This window comes from Hesperophylax consimilis, chromosome 27, assembly GCF_061612785.1.
Source record: "Hesperophylax consimilis isolate HC1 chromosome 27, BYU_Hcon_1.0, whole genome shotgun sequence".
NCBI lineage: Eukaryota > Metazoa > Arthropoda > Insecta > Trichoptera > Limnephilidae > Hesperophylax > Hesperophylax consimilis.
The window spans coordinates 14,647,613-14,663,367 of NC_142862.1; the positions used below are offsets into that span (position 1 = coordinate 14,647,613).

The 15,755-nt window shown below is 37.2% G+C and overlaps 1 protein-coding gene across 2 annotated transcripts in view; it reads right to left on the minus strand.

The window, feature by feature from the left end:
• dlt (codanin-1 like protein dlt) overlaps positions 1-11,697 on the minus strand; it is a 28,792-nt gene extending 17,095 nt beyond the window's left edge. For both annotated transcript variants that reach the window (XM_089647843.1, XM_089647844.1), the window contains exons 1-5: positions 11,548-11,697; positions 10,564-10,640; positions 7,558-10,128; positions 4,216-4,369; positions 323-459 (exon numbers count right to left, since the gene is read on the minus strand). In XM_089647843.1, the coding sequence (XP_089503969.1) occupies positions 323-459; positions 4,216-4,369; positions 7,558-10,128; positions 10,564-10,640; positions 11,548-11,634 (3,026 nt within the window). In that variant the 5' untranslated portion in view covers positions 11,635-11,697. The remainder of the gene's footprint in view (positions 1-322; positions 460-4,215; positions 4,370-7,557; positions 10,129-10,563; positions 10,641-11,547) is intronic.
• Positions 11,698-15,755: the final 4,058 nt, after the last annotated feature.

Genomic DNA, 15,755 nt, shown 5'->3' on the forward strand with positions numbered 1-15,755 from the left:
TAAATCGTGGAAGTGGAAATTAATACACTTCCTGAAATCTGACGCATTTTATCACCTTCTGGTGGCCTTCACGCACACACACGCATTATTCTGAAATTGGATGAAATGCTGGCGCAACGAATGACGAAAGTCGAAACTGTTTCACCATGTAAAAAAAATAGATGTATTATAGCAAAAAACTTTTTTACGGTTGATTTTTTACTAAATTGTTTCAGTGCGATGTGTTAAATGATTCAAGTGTCAATAACACATATTCAATAAAATATACTAGCTGGACTGAACTGATAATGTTTCAATTAATTATACCAATGAACTTGTTCACCTAAAGAATTCCTGATGATGCGGGAATGTTTCCTCGCTGGAGGCCGCCTTAGTAGTGAGTCTCTCAGCCAATTTACTGAGCCGCTGGGCCGACACCTTTCCCCACTCCAGATCGCCCAAAGAATCGGGAATCTTAGCCTGACAAATAAATTATATTTAATTACAAGACAAACAAAGTAGTAATAGGTGGCAGATAGGTTAGACTGTCACACAGCACTACTCTGTATTGGCACATACTCCAATAATAGCTGGCAGATAGGTTATACTGTCACACAGCACTACTCTGTATTGGCTCATACTCCAATAATAGCTGGCAGATAGGTTAGACTGTCACACAGCACTACTCTGTATTGGCTCATACTCCAATAATAGCTAGCGGATAGGTTAGACTGTCACACAGCACTACTCTGTATTGGCACATACTCCAATAATAGCTGGCAGATAGGTTAGACTGTCACACAGCACTACTCTGTATTGGCTCATACTCCAATAATAGCTGGCAGATAGGTTAGACTGTCACACAGCACTACTCTGTATTGGCTCATACTCCAATAATAGCTAGCGGATAGGTTAGACTGTCACACAGCACTACTCTGTATTGGCACATACTCCAATAATAGCTGGCAGATAGGTTATACTGTCACACAGCACTACTCTGTATTGGCTCATACTCCAATAATAGCTGGCAGATAGGTTATACTGTCACACAGCACTACTCTGTATTGGCTCATACTCCAATAATAGCTGGCAGATAGGTTATACTGTCACACAGCACTACTCTGTATTGGCTCATACTCCAATAATAGCTGGCAGATAGGTTATACTGTCACACAGCACTACTCTGTATTGGGACATACTCCAATAATAGCTAGTGGATAGGTTATACTGTCACACAGCACTACTCTGTATTGGCACATACTCCAATAATAGCTGGCAGATAGGTTAGACTGTCACACAGCACTACTCTGTATTGGCTCATACTCCAATAATAGCTAGCGGATAGGTTAGACTGTCACACAGCACTACTCTGTATTGGCTCATACTCCAACAATAGCTGGCAGATAGGTTATACTGTCACACAGCACTACTCTGTATTGGCTCATACTCCAATAATAGCTGGCAGATAGGTTATACTGTCACACAGCACTACTCTGTATTGGCTCATACTCCAATAATAGCTGGCAGATAGGTTATACTGTCACACAGCACTACTCTGTATTGGCTCATACTCCAATAATAGCTGGCAGATAGGTTATACTGTCACACAGCACTACTCTGTATTGGCTCATACTCCAATAATAGCTGGCAGATAGGTTATACTGTCACACAGCACTACTCTGTATTGGCTCATACTCCAATAATAGCTGGCAGATAGGTTATACTGTCACACAGCACTATTCTGTATTGGCTCATACTCCAATAATAGCTGGCAGATAGGTTATACTGTCACACAGCACTACTCTGTATTGGGACATACTCCAATAATAGCTAGTGGATAGGTTATACTGTCACACAGCACTACTCTGTATTGGCACATACTCCAATAATAGCTGGCAGATAGGTTAGACTGTCACACAGCACTACTCTGTATTGGCACATACTCCAATAATAGCTGGCAGATAGGTTATACTGTCACACAGCACTACTCTGTATTGGCTCATACTCCAATAATAGCTGGCAGATAGGTTATACTGTCACACAGCACTACTCTGTATTGGGACATACTCCAATAATAGCTAGTGGATAGGTTATACTGTCACACAGCACTACTCTGTATTGGCACATACTCCAATAATAGCTGGCAGATAGGTTATACTGTCACACAGCACTACTCTGTATTGGCTCATACTCCAATAATAGCTGGCAGATAGGTTATACTGTCACACAGCACTACTCTGTATTGGCTCATACTCCAATAATAGCTGGCAGATAGGTTATACTGTCACACAGCACTACTCTGTATTGGGACATACTCCAATAATAGCTAGTGGATAGGTTATACTGTCACACAGCACTACTCTGTATTGGGACATACTCCAATAATAGCTAGTGGATAGGTTATACTGTCACACAGCACTACTCTGTATTGGCACATACTCCAATAATAGCTGGCAGATAGGTTAGACTGTCACACAGCACTACTCTGTATTGGCACATACTCCAATAATAGCTGGCAGATAGGTTAGACTGTCACACAGCACTACTCTGTATTGGCACATACTCCAATAATAGCTAGCGGATAGGTTAGACTGTCACACAGCACTACTCTGTATTGGCTCATACTCCAATAATAGCTGGCAGATAGGTTATACTGTCACACAGCACTACTCTGTATTGGCTCATACTCCAATAATAGCTGGCAGATAGGTTATACTGTCACACAGCACTACTCTGTATTGGCTCATACTCCAATAATAGCTGGCAGATAGGTTATACTGTCACACAGCACTACTCTGTATTGGCTCATACTCCAATAATAGCTGGCAGATAGGTTATACTGTCACACAGCACTACTCTGTATTGGGACATACTCCAATAATAGCTAGTGGATAGGTTATACTGTCACACAGCACTACTCTGTATTGGCACATACTCCAATAATAGCTGGCAGATAGGTTATACTGTCACACAGCACTACTCTGTATTGGGACATAATCCAATAATAGCTAGTGGATAGGTTATACTGTCACACAGCACTACTCTGTATTGGGACATACTCCAATAATAGCTGGCAGATAGGTTATACTGTCACACAGCACTACTCTGTATTGGCACATACTCCAATAATAGCTGGCAGATAGGTTAGACTGTTACACAGCATTACTCTGTATTGGCACATACTCCAATAATAGCTGGCAGATAGGTTAGACTGTCACACAGCACTACTCTGTATTGGCACATACTCCAATAATAGCTGGCAGATAGGTTATACTGTCACACAGCACTACTCTGTATTGGGACATACTCCAATAATAGCTAGTGGATAGGTTATACTATCACACAGCACTACTCTGTATTGGCACATACTCCAATAATAGCTGGCAGATAGGTTAGACTGTCACACAGCACTACTCTGTATTGGCACATACTCCAATAATAGCTGGCAGATAGGTTAGACTGTCACACAGCACTACTCTGTATTGGCACATACTCCAATAATAGCTGGCAGATAGGTTATACTGTCACACAGCACTACTCTGTATTGGCTCATACTCCAATAATAGCTGGCAGATAGGTTATACTGTCACACAGCACTACTCTGTATTGGCTCATACTCCAATAATAGCTGGCAGATAGGTTATACTGTCACACAGCACTACTCTGTATTGGGACATACTCCAATAATAGCTAGTGGATAGGTTATACTGTCACACAGCACTACTCTGTATTGGCACATACTCCAATAATAGCTGGCAGATAGGTTAGACTGTCACACAGCACTACTCTGTATTGGCACATACTCCAATAATAGCTGGCAGATAGGTTATACTGTCACACAGCACTACTCTGTATTGGGACATACTCCAATAATAGCTAGTGGATAGGTTATACTGTCACACAGCACTACTCTGTATTGGCACATACTCCAATAATAGCTGGCAGATAGGTTAGACTGTCACATTGCACAACTCTGTATTGGCACATACTCCAATAATTACAATGATGAATTATCATTGTGATGATTTATCCGGTTACCGTCCAAACTATCTAAAAGTCCCTTTCTTAATCTTGTTTCAGATCTCCACAATTGCAACACAGTCAAACATGTACCACACATCCGCCTCAGGGATCTTATTTCTACAGCACGCAGACGACATTCAACCTTCCTCTGCCGGTTTCAGGCCTCACTTACATACATGGAATTTATTTGACAACGGCGTGATGGTTAGATACCTGATGGGGCGTGTTCAGCAGCTGCTCCCTGAAGAGCCGTGCCAGGTGGGCAAAGTTGGCCGGATCAGTCCCCAGAGATAGGAGTGCGCGCATCATCCCGCCAAGGCGCGACGCAAAGTTCCAGGTGGTCTTGTTGTGCCCGCTCTCCCATACCCTGAACATTCAACAATGGAGAATTTAAATTAAAGTTGTTGGCCGCAGCTGTACCGTGTTGTGATAAGAAAGTATGAGCACCATAACGTTGATTTGTGACAGGTTTGAACTAGTGATGTCGTGAATGCCCAATGCTACTGATGAAAATTTATCTCAACAGTTGGATATAATTAATAATATTAATATCTACATACGAATATAATTCAACAAAACGCAATGTAGTCTATGACTGTATTATTATGCAGTTTATATTTGGTGAATGATATTACGCATAATTTCGAATGGTCTTTCGGTTTTGTACCTTCCTACTAGACATCATTGTGAATATTCCTATGTGGGGGGCGAGTCTGTATCTTTTGCGTTAGCTAAATTTAATTCGGAGTTAAATGAGTCACTTCTAATGTACATAATAAACTCACCGCCACCCCCAGGAGTTCATGTTATGTACGTATGTTACATGTGATTTAATTAACGCCGCCTTAGCTACCACAACTGATACAGACTCTCCCTTCTGATACGTAGCACCGATCTTCAAGTTATTCTACCAGTGAAAAAGAAAATATAGTTGTTGGCTGATGTTGTTACAACAGTCGCAACATTTCAACAGTTGGAATTCCCCAATGTTTGTATTTTCTAATAGGTTCCATGCTAAATCAACACAGTGACTATTCAACACACTTTTAAAAAGTGATATAGTCATTAAAAACGATGAAAAAAAAAATTTTAACCTAACCTACTTAATTATTATTTTTTGGTAAACTAATGTTTAAGACAAGATTTTTTTATGCATAGCACAAAGGGTAACAATTATTTTTATAAGCAATAATTATTAGCCTGAAACACTCATCCACATTGAAAAATCTCCTGATAAAAGATACATGACGCCAACGGGACTTGAACCCGTGTCCTTTCGATTTCCGGTCGACAGCTCTGACCACTGAGCTATGACGGCTTATCTCTTATCCGCGAAATAATTCAATATATACTAGTGTTTCATTCAACAATTACTGCTTGTTACATTTTTTCACCTGAAAACAACCTAATAATTATTGCTTATAAAAATAATTGTTACCCTTTGTGCTATGCATAAAAAAATCTTGTCATAAACATTAGTTTACCAAAAAAATAATAATTAATATTTGACAAGTTCAAGTATCTTCACCAAAAAATGTAGACAATTTGTCTCGACGCCATCTAGTGAGAGAGTTAGCACTTACAATGCCGTTCTCATATAAAATAAAGTTGGTTGTTTCAGGTGAAAGAATGTAACAAGCAGTACTTGTTGAATGAAACACTAGTATATATTGAATTATTTCGCGGATAAGAGATAAGCCGCCATAGCTCAGTGGTCAGAGCTGTCGACAGGAAATCGAAAGGACACGGGTTCAAGTCCCGTTGGCATCATGTATCTTTTATCAGGAGATTTTTCAATGTGGATGAGTGTTTCAGGCTAATAATTATTGCTTATAAAAATAATTCTAACCTACTTAACTTTCCATGACTTTATATAAATTTTTAAAGATGTGATGAATTATCATTTTGATGATTTATCCGGTCACCTTTCTAATATTATTTGAATTATTCTTTATTATTGTTGTTAGTGTTCACGTCAACATCTTTACTATTGTTGTTAGTGTTCACGTCAACATCTTTATTATTGTTGTTAGTGTTCACGTCAACATCTTTACTATTGTTGTTAGTGTTCACGTCAACATCTTTACTATTGTTGTTAGTGTTCACGTCAACATCTTTATTATTGTTGTTAGTTTTCATGTCACCATCTTTATTATTGTTGTTAGTATTCACGTCAATATCTTTATTATTGTTGTTAGTGTTCACGTCACCAACTTTATTATTGTTGTTAGTGTTCACGTCAACATCATTATTATTGTTGTTAGTGTTCACGTCAACATCTATATTATTGTTATTAGTGTTCACGTCAACATTTTTATTATTGTTGTTAGTGTTCACGTCAACATCTGCGTTACCCCTAATGGTTATATTCAAAAGTTGACAATTGCGGTTAAGGTGTTTTTTTTTTTTTTTTCATTAATGCCTATTACCAATTTCCCTGTAATATTAATAATATGTCCACTCCAGTATTTGAGTATTGATAAAAAATATACACAAAAAATGTCCTACAAAGCAGGTACTGTGTGTACTATTTACGGATGTAATAATTACAAAAAACAAAAATGCTAAATTGTTTTTCAAGATACCACAAATCATTGACAGGTTAGTTGATGGAATATAACATAATCTCTTTAAACTCTTTACAAATACAATATTGGTTTGAATCACCAATACAATATTGGTACAGCTCGCACCGCTAGGAGCACTGCTAGTGTAGCATGTTGCCATCGGAATGTATACTGTATATTACGCTCTTGTTCAATCAATGCTTTCATATAATGTTGTATGTTGGGGTTCTTATCACAAGACTACCCTAGATCCTTTAAATGTTACAGAAAATATATTTTTAAATTAATATGTAGGAAAAGTTTTTGTATTCGTCAGTTATTATATAGTGAAAGTAAAATTATGTCAGTAAGACAGTTGTACATAATAAAGGCTCTCTGTAAATTTTTCAACATTATTGATACTGCCAAAAGATCATAACAAGTGCGCAACACTAGATTGGGTTCTTCTTTATGTATCAGCCGGTGAATACCAGAACATCCTTATTGCATTGTTGCTATTTCTGTTACATAACAGTCAGTAAGACAGTTGTACATAATACAGGCTCTCTGTAAATTTTTCAACAACATTGACACTGCCAAAAGATCATAACAAGTGCGCAACAATAGATTGGGTTCCTCGTTAATGCATCAGCCGGTGAATACCAGAACATCCTTTGGACAAAGGAGTTTTTCTTATAAGCTCCGTTGCTTTATAATATGCTTGGTGAAAATATAAAAGCTATAGGTTAGTTAAATCTATTAAAGAAAATAGTAAAAATTCCATACTAACTGAGAGTGGTGATTTTGGATTACCCATATCCTAGCTGCTGTCATAAATCACCTTAGAAAGCCCATATTCGATATAATCCATCTATGTATGTATTATGTAACATACTTATTTGATTAAATATAATTGTAAAGCTGCTCATCTTGACACAGGAATTCGCTAGTGAGATGAGCAGCGAAGAAAAAAAATTAATAATAGTTATAGTTAATAAAAATGAATTACCTGAATATGTCATAGAACAGATCTCTCTGCTTTTTGAATGCATAGAAACTCTGTTGCGACGGGAAATTCTCTACACTGTCCGTATCTGTGTTAAAGCATACATTCTTATTCAGTATTCCCGACTGAACGTCCAAGTCTTGCTTGATGGTTGACTTGATGGTGTAGACCTGGGAGAAGTGCTCCGCCAGGGTGGGGCTGAAACCCTTGATTCGAGGATTCTCCTGCAGAAGTCTCAGTGCCGGTTGATCCAGTATAATATCCAGCACCGACAGCTGGCGCTTTAACGTGCATATTGCAAAGTATACGCAATTGTGAATGCTTGAAAATAAATCAGCCAAATCAATTTCACTTGTAATGCCAAGTCTTTGCTTGTTGTCTATGATTTGCGTGTTGTTAGTTTCGGTTTCAGCCGTGTTTGCATCACTTGTCGATATTTTATTTTGATTTTCTTCAACAACCAAATTTGCATCACTTATTGACGTCTTACCATGATTCTTTTTATCAAGCAAAGTTACACGTGTGTTGCTATTTAATATGGCATTTGAATCATCATGGACAATATTTGAGTGTTTTTTAATAAGAGTTAACGAGTTTTCTGTCATTTTACTTAAATCTAAAGGTATCTTTCCATCGTCAGTAACTTTTAAGGCACTGATAGTTTGTTCCAAAACACACAAATCAATAACGGCATTAAGATCGTCAACATTACAAATATTTTTAACATTTAAATTTTCACAACTCTCAGTGCTTTCGTTTAGAACCGGTAAATCTGATAAAGCAATATCCTTGTGGTTCTTTTCATCTTTTATCAATATCTTACCGAAATGATTGACAACCGAACGCCTTTTTGTATCTATTTGCTGCGCAACAACGAGAGAAATCAAAAAATAAATCTCTGACGTGAAATTGACAATGAGATTGCAATCTAACATGGTACTGTATAAAATAGCAATACATTCTAAGGCACTAACATTTTGAACCAATTTAAAATCAGGTTTGATAAAATTTAATTTAACTTCAGCATTTTTTACAACTTCAAGTGCAGTTTTTCTCGTCATTATTTGAACGGCTGGCTTCGAAGAATCGTTAAATGAAGTTGTGGCCGTTTCAGATGTTAAGCTATTAAATTTTTGCAACAGTTTTTCTTTTTCTTTTTTGAGTAAATGTCTCTCCGTATTGAAGCTGGAGGCGTGTTCTTTCGGCTGAAAGACGTTAGCGTCGAAAGCTTCGTTCCGCTCCGCTTTATCGTATTTCACTCCAAACTTAACTGTGCTCTGATTGGACGAATTCAAACTCGTATTCAACTTGGGATCGGTGGTATTTAATCGTGTGGGGTTGATTCTTCGTTTCGAACTAGTTTGTTTTGCGCCGATTTCCGGAAAGCTTATAGTGTCTTTGATGTTGATACTAAAATCGGTGTTTATTCGTCCCGTCATAATATTTGCATCATCCATTGATAGATTCACAAACTTTGAATGCCGCTTCTTCTTGCCGGTTGATTTATCACTGGTTGCGCTTTTATTTCCTACGATAAAGTCTCCGATGCAAATGTTTGTTCGATTCGACGTGGGTTTGGAAGAATTTTGATGATCTTGTCGAGAATGATATGTACTATTATCATGATCAGATCGGAAGCTAGAATTGGTGAACGAGTGCTCTGATCCTGAATGATGTCTCGACTGATTAGTCCTAACATTCTGGTGATAGCCCTGACTCGGATGCCTGGGATACTGATTCTGACTGCAAAAACCCTGTGGAATCTGATTACAGAAGCCCTGTTGATTCTGATGACCGAAGCTCTGTTGATTCTGATGACCGAAGCCCGCTTGATTCTGATTACTAAAGCCTTGTTGATTCTGATTACCAAAGCCCTGTTGATTCTGATTACCAAAGCCCTGTTGATTCTGATTACCAAAACCCTGTTGATTTTGACCAAATCTACCATAATTTTGCTGTACATTTTGAAATCCAATTTGTTGAATTGTATTCTTACCAATGTGTACATTATTCTGATTAATAGTTGGATGCAGACCAGAAAGCTCAGATAGATCTCTTCGATGATAGCTTGAATCTGAATTTAAGCTGTTATTTGGCGTACTGAATATAATGTTGGATTTACTACTCTTATTCGCCGGAGTGACGGGGCTAAAAAGACATTCTTTATCAAAAGAACTGTTCTTCCCAGGACTTTCATTCTTGCTGTCATTTTTGGATGTGTTACTATCACATTCGAAACTGCTCAAATTCTTGGACAAATCATCTTGCTGGGTAGAGGAATTTAGTATTTCAGTATCCAAGACTTTGAGGTCATCTTTTGAACCATTTCCAAGATCTTTAGCTTCTTCTTTACTCTGCGGAAACAGTTCTGTACTCAACCTTCGACTCACTCTCTTCTGGACTGCATTTGGATAGTTGGTTTTGTTGGGAGATGATCGAGGACTTGATTGTCTCGGAGTCTCTGTGATGAAGTTTCTGCGATCCACACTTGCTTCATGATGTTCAAACGGCTTTGGAGGTACTTTGATAGGAGTTAAAATATCGTTTTGCTGGGCTGAACTGAATTGTAGAACACTACAATGAAAAAAATTAAAAATATTTATCATTATTGATTATCAAGATTACCAAAATTTTGTTTTGTGGATTTATAAACTATAAATTTCTGCACAAAAACTAATTTCGATAGTAAAAGTCTAATATTTAGAAATGAAATAACTATTAATTTGTGGTCTTTTAAGTATAACCATAATAATTTAGCCAAAGAAAAACATAATATAAATAAATCTAAACGAAACGTGAAACAGAACACAAAAAGAAAAGGAAACAGTTTCTTTTTGTCTTCAACAATCGGAACAACATCTCTAACCACTCGGTCATTATGATTTTTTACATAATTTTTTCGATCTCAAAATTGAATTTCAGAATTTAAAAAATCCATTAAATAAATATCTGAATATTTAAAATAAAATAATAATATTTGTTTGTTTTTATATTTCATCCAATAAATACCTCTCTGTTTGATTCCTGATGTAAGACAGGACGTATAGGGTGAAATCTGCTCGAGAACATTTGAACGTTTCGTCATCCTGTAAATACAATCACCGTGTAACTAACAAACCATCATTCCATTTCCCACAGGGGTAGGCAGAGAGGATGGACTGCCACATAACTCGTCTTGGAACACACTCCTTGCTTGATTCACATTCATAAATAATCTTGTTGATCTGGCTCTTGACATAACTTGACTCAAGTATTAGTTTTACTTGATTCCCACCATTCACATTCTTACCATATTTATACTCTCCTTGTACTCTTTTTTTTTCATTCATCCTCTATACATCCTTAAACTTTCCTAGCATCTCTTTCTAAATTGTATTCATTACGCATACATCAGCTTTACATTAATTTGTAACATGGTCATCCATAATTTTACGCAATATATATATATTTGTACAGCGCCCCTGCGGTGATTTTTCACGAAAACTGTGCTGCACAAATCAGGGAAATATTATTATGTTAATTATCAACACATCATTTCGTGAGATAAAAATAATAACCTTCCATTCTCTTATGAGCTTTTGCTTGCTATTAGAAAATAATTAAGGATATAGGTTACCTATTAAAAAGCAAAAGTATATGTAACTATTTATAAAGTAAAATCAAGAAAAATAATATAAAAAATAGTAATACAGTAATAAGTGGGGAATGGCTAAACCAGGGAAGCTAAAACCATATTTCAGCAGCGAAAAATAATATCTTGTTTACATTTTGTTGGATAACATAACCACAAAAAATTGACCGCCAACCCATGTTTACATGCATAAACACAAAATTGCAATAAAACGATAATGAAAATAAATGCTTTGTTTTTTTTATAAATTTTAGCAATATAAACAAGCAGACAAGATAAGAAAGGAGATAAAAATAATAACAATCTGAAATGTTTTTATCTAAATCAACTGTCAGAAAACCTAATAAATGTATTTTACCGACCTGTGTCAATCCATACTGCAGCCATTCAACACATTTCTCAATATCAATTTTGCCATTTAAAACGCTTTTCAGCAATTCCTCCGTCATTTTAAATTGTGATATTATGAAACAATTTCATCGCTAGTAATTTTAAGGTTTGACAAATTTGATAATGACAACCATAAATCAACTATCTATGACAACTCGACGAATAGATATACCCTGGGTAATCCAAGTACAAAAATACCCACAATAAACGTTCAAATTCCCCACAATTTCCTTTAGCTCCAAAATGGCCCAAATTCTTTTGAAATTAGCATTTATTTTGTATTATCTGGCCATTTTCGAGGATTTTTATTTCGTTCCGGGTTTCAAAATAATAATTTTTAATTTGTTATGAAAAAAACGAAATTATAGCTCACTCTCACAATGGGGCTTTAGACATATACAGGGTGTATCGGCACGTACCCGACAAACTTAAACCAGCTATTCCTTAGCACATTTGGAGTAAAAATGTTATCGGCATTTTGCTGTCCGGTAACATTTTTTTCAATTAAAAACAAAAAACTAAAAAATTTCAACACTCCCTCACTGTCATTGGCATTGCTTCTCGTGTTCAACAGCTGTTATTAGCAAGTATGTCGAAAAGCAGCTTCGCTCTTTCGTACACACTAAATAATAATAGTTAAAAATGAGACGAATGGTGCCGTGCCATTTCGTTGTGATTGTAAAAGCGCGCCAATGTAGGTACATACTTACATTATTCAACGAAACTCGAATAAAATATTGCCAGATGGGTTTTCAAACTTTGACAAAGGATAAAACAGTGTTGACATGTGGTAAAAATATGAATAATATTTTTTTTATTAAAAAAAACGTTTCCAAACAGCAAAGTGGCCATAACATGTTTTATTCCATATATGCTCAAGAATCGCTGGTTAAAATTTGTCAGGTACGTGCCGATACACCCTGTATATTATGCGCGCAAAAGGGGGTGACAGATTACGCTAAAGCGTTTTATATAACTTCTGTCACACCTAAAAAGATGATTTATTTATTTAAATACAAACGGCACGACGTGTGCCATTATCATAGATATTAAAATATAGTTAAAAAGTAAAAGGTATACACCATAATGTTTAAAGTATAATACACGTTAAATATAAAGTAAAGTATAAAGTGTAAGGTCTAAAATATATCATTGTGGGCGTGGCGATGAAATGCGCTATGATCTGCTAGCCCGGCAAAATTTGAAAATCATGCGATCAGAACAATTTACGGAGCGCCGTAATTACGCGGCTGTCATCTGTCAAGGTGACAGATCCATACAAAGAAATTATATTCTGCGGCAGCCCCCCCAATTGATCTGACCCCCTCTCCTTATAGCGGAAGATTATAGCGTAGTGTGTCAGCCCAACATATAATACGTACATACCACCCCCAATTTATGCGCGCATAATATATCGTGATGTGTCTAAGGCTTAATTGTGAACATATTTTTAAATTAACAGAATCCCCGCATTTTCCCTACAAAAGGTTCTCCCAAAATACCTAATTCTTGAAAAATCTTAGAAATTCCCTGTAATTTGGGGAATTCTCAGTAGATTGGCAACCCTAAAATACCATGGACGTTTTGGACCATAGAGATAGATCATTCATAGTTATATACGTTATATTATGTCACTACCAAAATACCTTCAAAAGATGGTTAAAAATTAATGATACGCTTACGTGATGATACGACATTGTTATAACTCTACTTAAGGGAAGTTAATAATAATAATATTCAATCTAAAGAAAAGGAGGAACGAGAAAAAAAAGAAGTTACTTAGTTACAAAACACTCTTAAAATTTATTTAATAAAATGTATAAAGAAGGGTTAATCTTAATCTAGGCTTAATAATAGTCTTAAATTATAATTCTGATCTGGAACCGCGGATCTCCACGTTCGCACTTATCACCGACAACACAAGCGGCAACTTGGGTTGGATCCGAAGGGCGGAATTAGTTCAGCCTGGGCCAAGGCTCCGAAGGGCGGAGTCGGCAGGCAGCGACTCCTGAGAGGGCAGCTTCCTGGTAGGAAAATCCTCGGCGCCGCTCCAAGGGGGAGAGCAGGAAGTTTCTCGGCGGAGGCGAGACGGTAACTCCTGCTAGGGCAGCTCCCTGGTCGGGAGAGCCTCGGTGCCGCTCCAAGGGGGAGAGCAGGAAGTTTCTCGGCGGAGGCGAGACGGTAACTTCTGCTAGGGCAGTTTCCTGGTCGGCAGAGCCTCGGCGCCGCTCCAAGGGGGAGAGCAGGATGATGACTCCCAAGATGATGACTGTCGAGTGCGGAATGGGAACTGTCGAGAACTAGGCGAGATCGTGACTGCCGAGAGGGCAGCTTCCTGGTCGGGAGCGCCTCGGCGACCGCCGCACGGGGCGGCGAGATGATCACTCTCTAGTGCCCAAAAATCAACTCTTGAGGCGAGATGAGAACTGCCGAATCATAACCTAATAGTGCTTCAATGTGTGATAGCGTTCGAAACACTTTCCTTTATTCAGGGGCAAATTGCAAAACTTGCACATGTACCGCGTTTCACTGCGTAGTTTGTGAGCGGAACATACGCGACGACGATTTTTTAATTTTTTTGTTGTGTTTCAAACTCATTGTATTGATAGGTAGATAGATAGATAGATCGGGTACCGCCGACAATAGAAAACACATGACCCCGCACCCATTTAGAACCCCTTGTTTAGAAGTTTCCCGCTCCTTACCGCTTTGCGCAACAAAACGAGTAAACTCGTCTCCCGCGTCTTACTGTAAAAAGGCGTATGACGAGTTTTCTCGTTTCCCGCAAAGAATGTGTTAATGTCCAAGAATTTGTCTGATGTTGAGACATCTACGACACTTGGAAATATTTAGTCCGCTATTTTTAAGACAACTAGTACCTAAAAAATAAAATAAAGTGTTTTAAATCTGAAAATCATCCCGTACATAAAATTTACCACTATTTGACGAATTGAAAAAAAAAGATCTGAAAGTTATGGGAGTCAAATTGTTCAATATCCGAAAGAATCAATCATTATTTTCAACCCATGTTCAAAGTCCAGCTTTAAAGTCATAATGTGGGAATATTATAGCTTTATTCTTCGAAAATATATGTTCAAACATTTCCTATTATACATATGTATAAAACTAAATTTCCAAGTGGAGAATTATTTAGATTTTGGCTGTGAAAGAATTTGCCGAATGGTCTATTGAACATTTAAGAAATTGGACAGAGGTATGTTCTTTTCATGTATTTATTTTATTAAATTACGTTATCATGTGATTTGGTAGAAATTTGAAAAGGTCGAACATATGCGTTACCCCCAAGATAAGCCGCCGCACAGTGGGCTGAAAATCGCCTTTCATAGACATAGAGACTTGAATTTTCAAGGGTATTTTTTTTGGCTAGAAATGGATTCTGCTGATCATTACTATGCTATAAAATTTCGTATGAAGCAATTGCGTGTACAAATGAAGGAGTTATCATTTTTTTAAGAAAAAATTGTATGACACTGACATTAAAAATGAGGCTATCTCTGGAATCATAAGGTTGGCCATTATATCCTTACACACAGATATACTAATATTTATTTGTATTTTTTTGACATACTTCGTATTGTGGCGCAACTTACGATTCATATTCAAGTCTCTATGTTTATGAAAGGCGATTTTCAGCCCACTGTGCGCCTCAGAAAAATACTTTTAGATGCTGGTCAAACAGAGTCGTGGAGGACGTTATATGTTATAGGTTTCTGCAGACCATTTTAATACAGTCAGGGTTTTTTGGAGTGTCTTTGTAATAGGTAGGTACCTATTTATGTTAATCTATGCTTTTGCTCATCAATAATAATGTATTTTCAATTATAGGACGGGTTATTTCACAAAACTTATCGTCTTTTCCCCTGTAACATTTTCTAATATGTCATTTTTCTCTGTATCTTGCACCTCTAATAAAGTCACACTGAGTTGATAAATAAATAAAGGCTTATTGGTGTATACTGCTGTCGAATTTACGTGGGGTAAAAACTGTGGTTTTTAGACAGAGATCTTATAAAATTGTCCGCTTTTCAGGCATTGTCATGTTGCGTAACGTTTTCCTTCTCGTCTGCCATGCTGCCATCTTGGTGGGAAGCGATGACTCCGTTTACACTTTAAACAATAAAGTATACAACTGCAAAGTGAGGGATTCATCTAACATTCA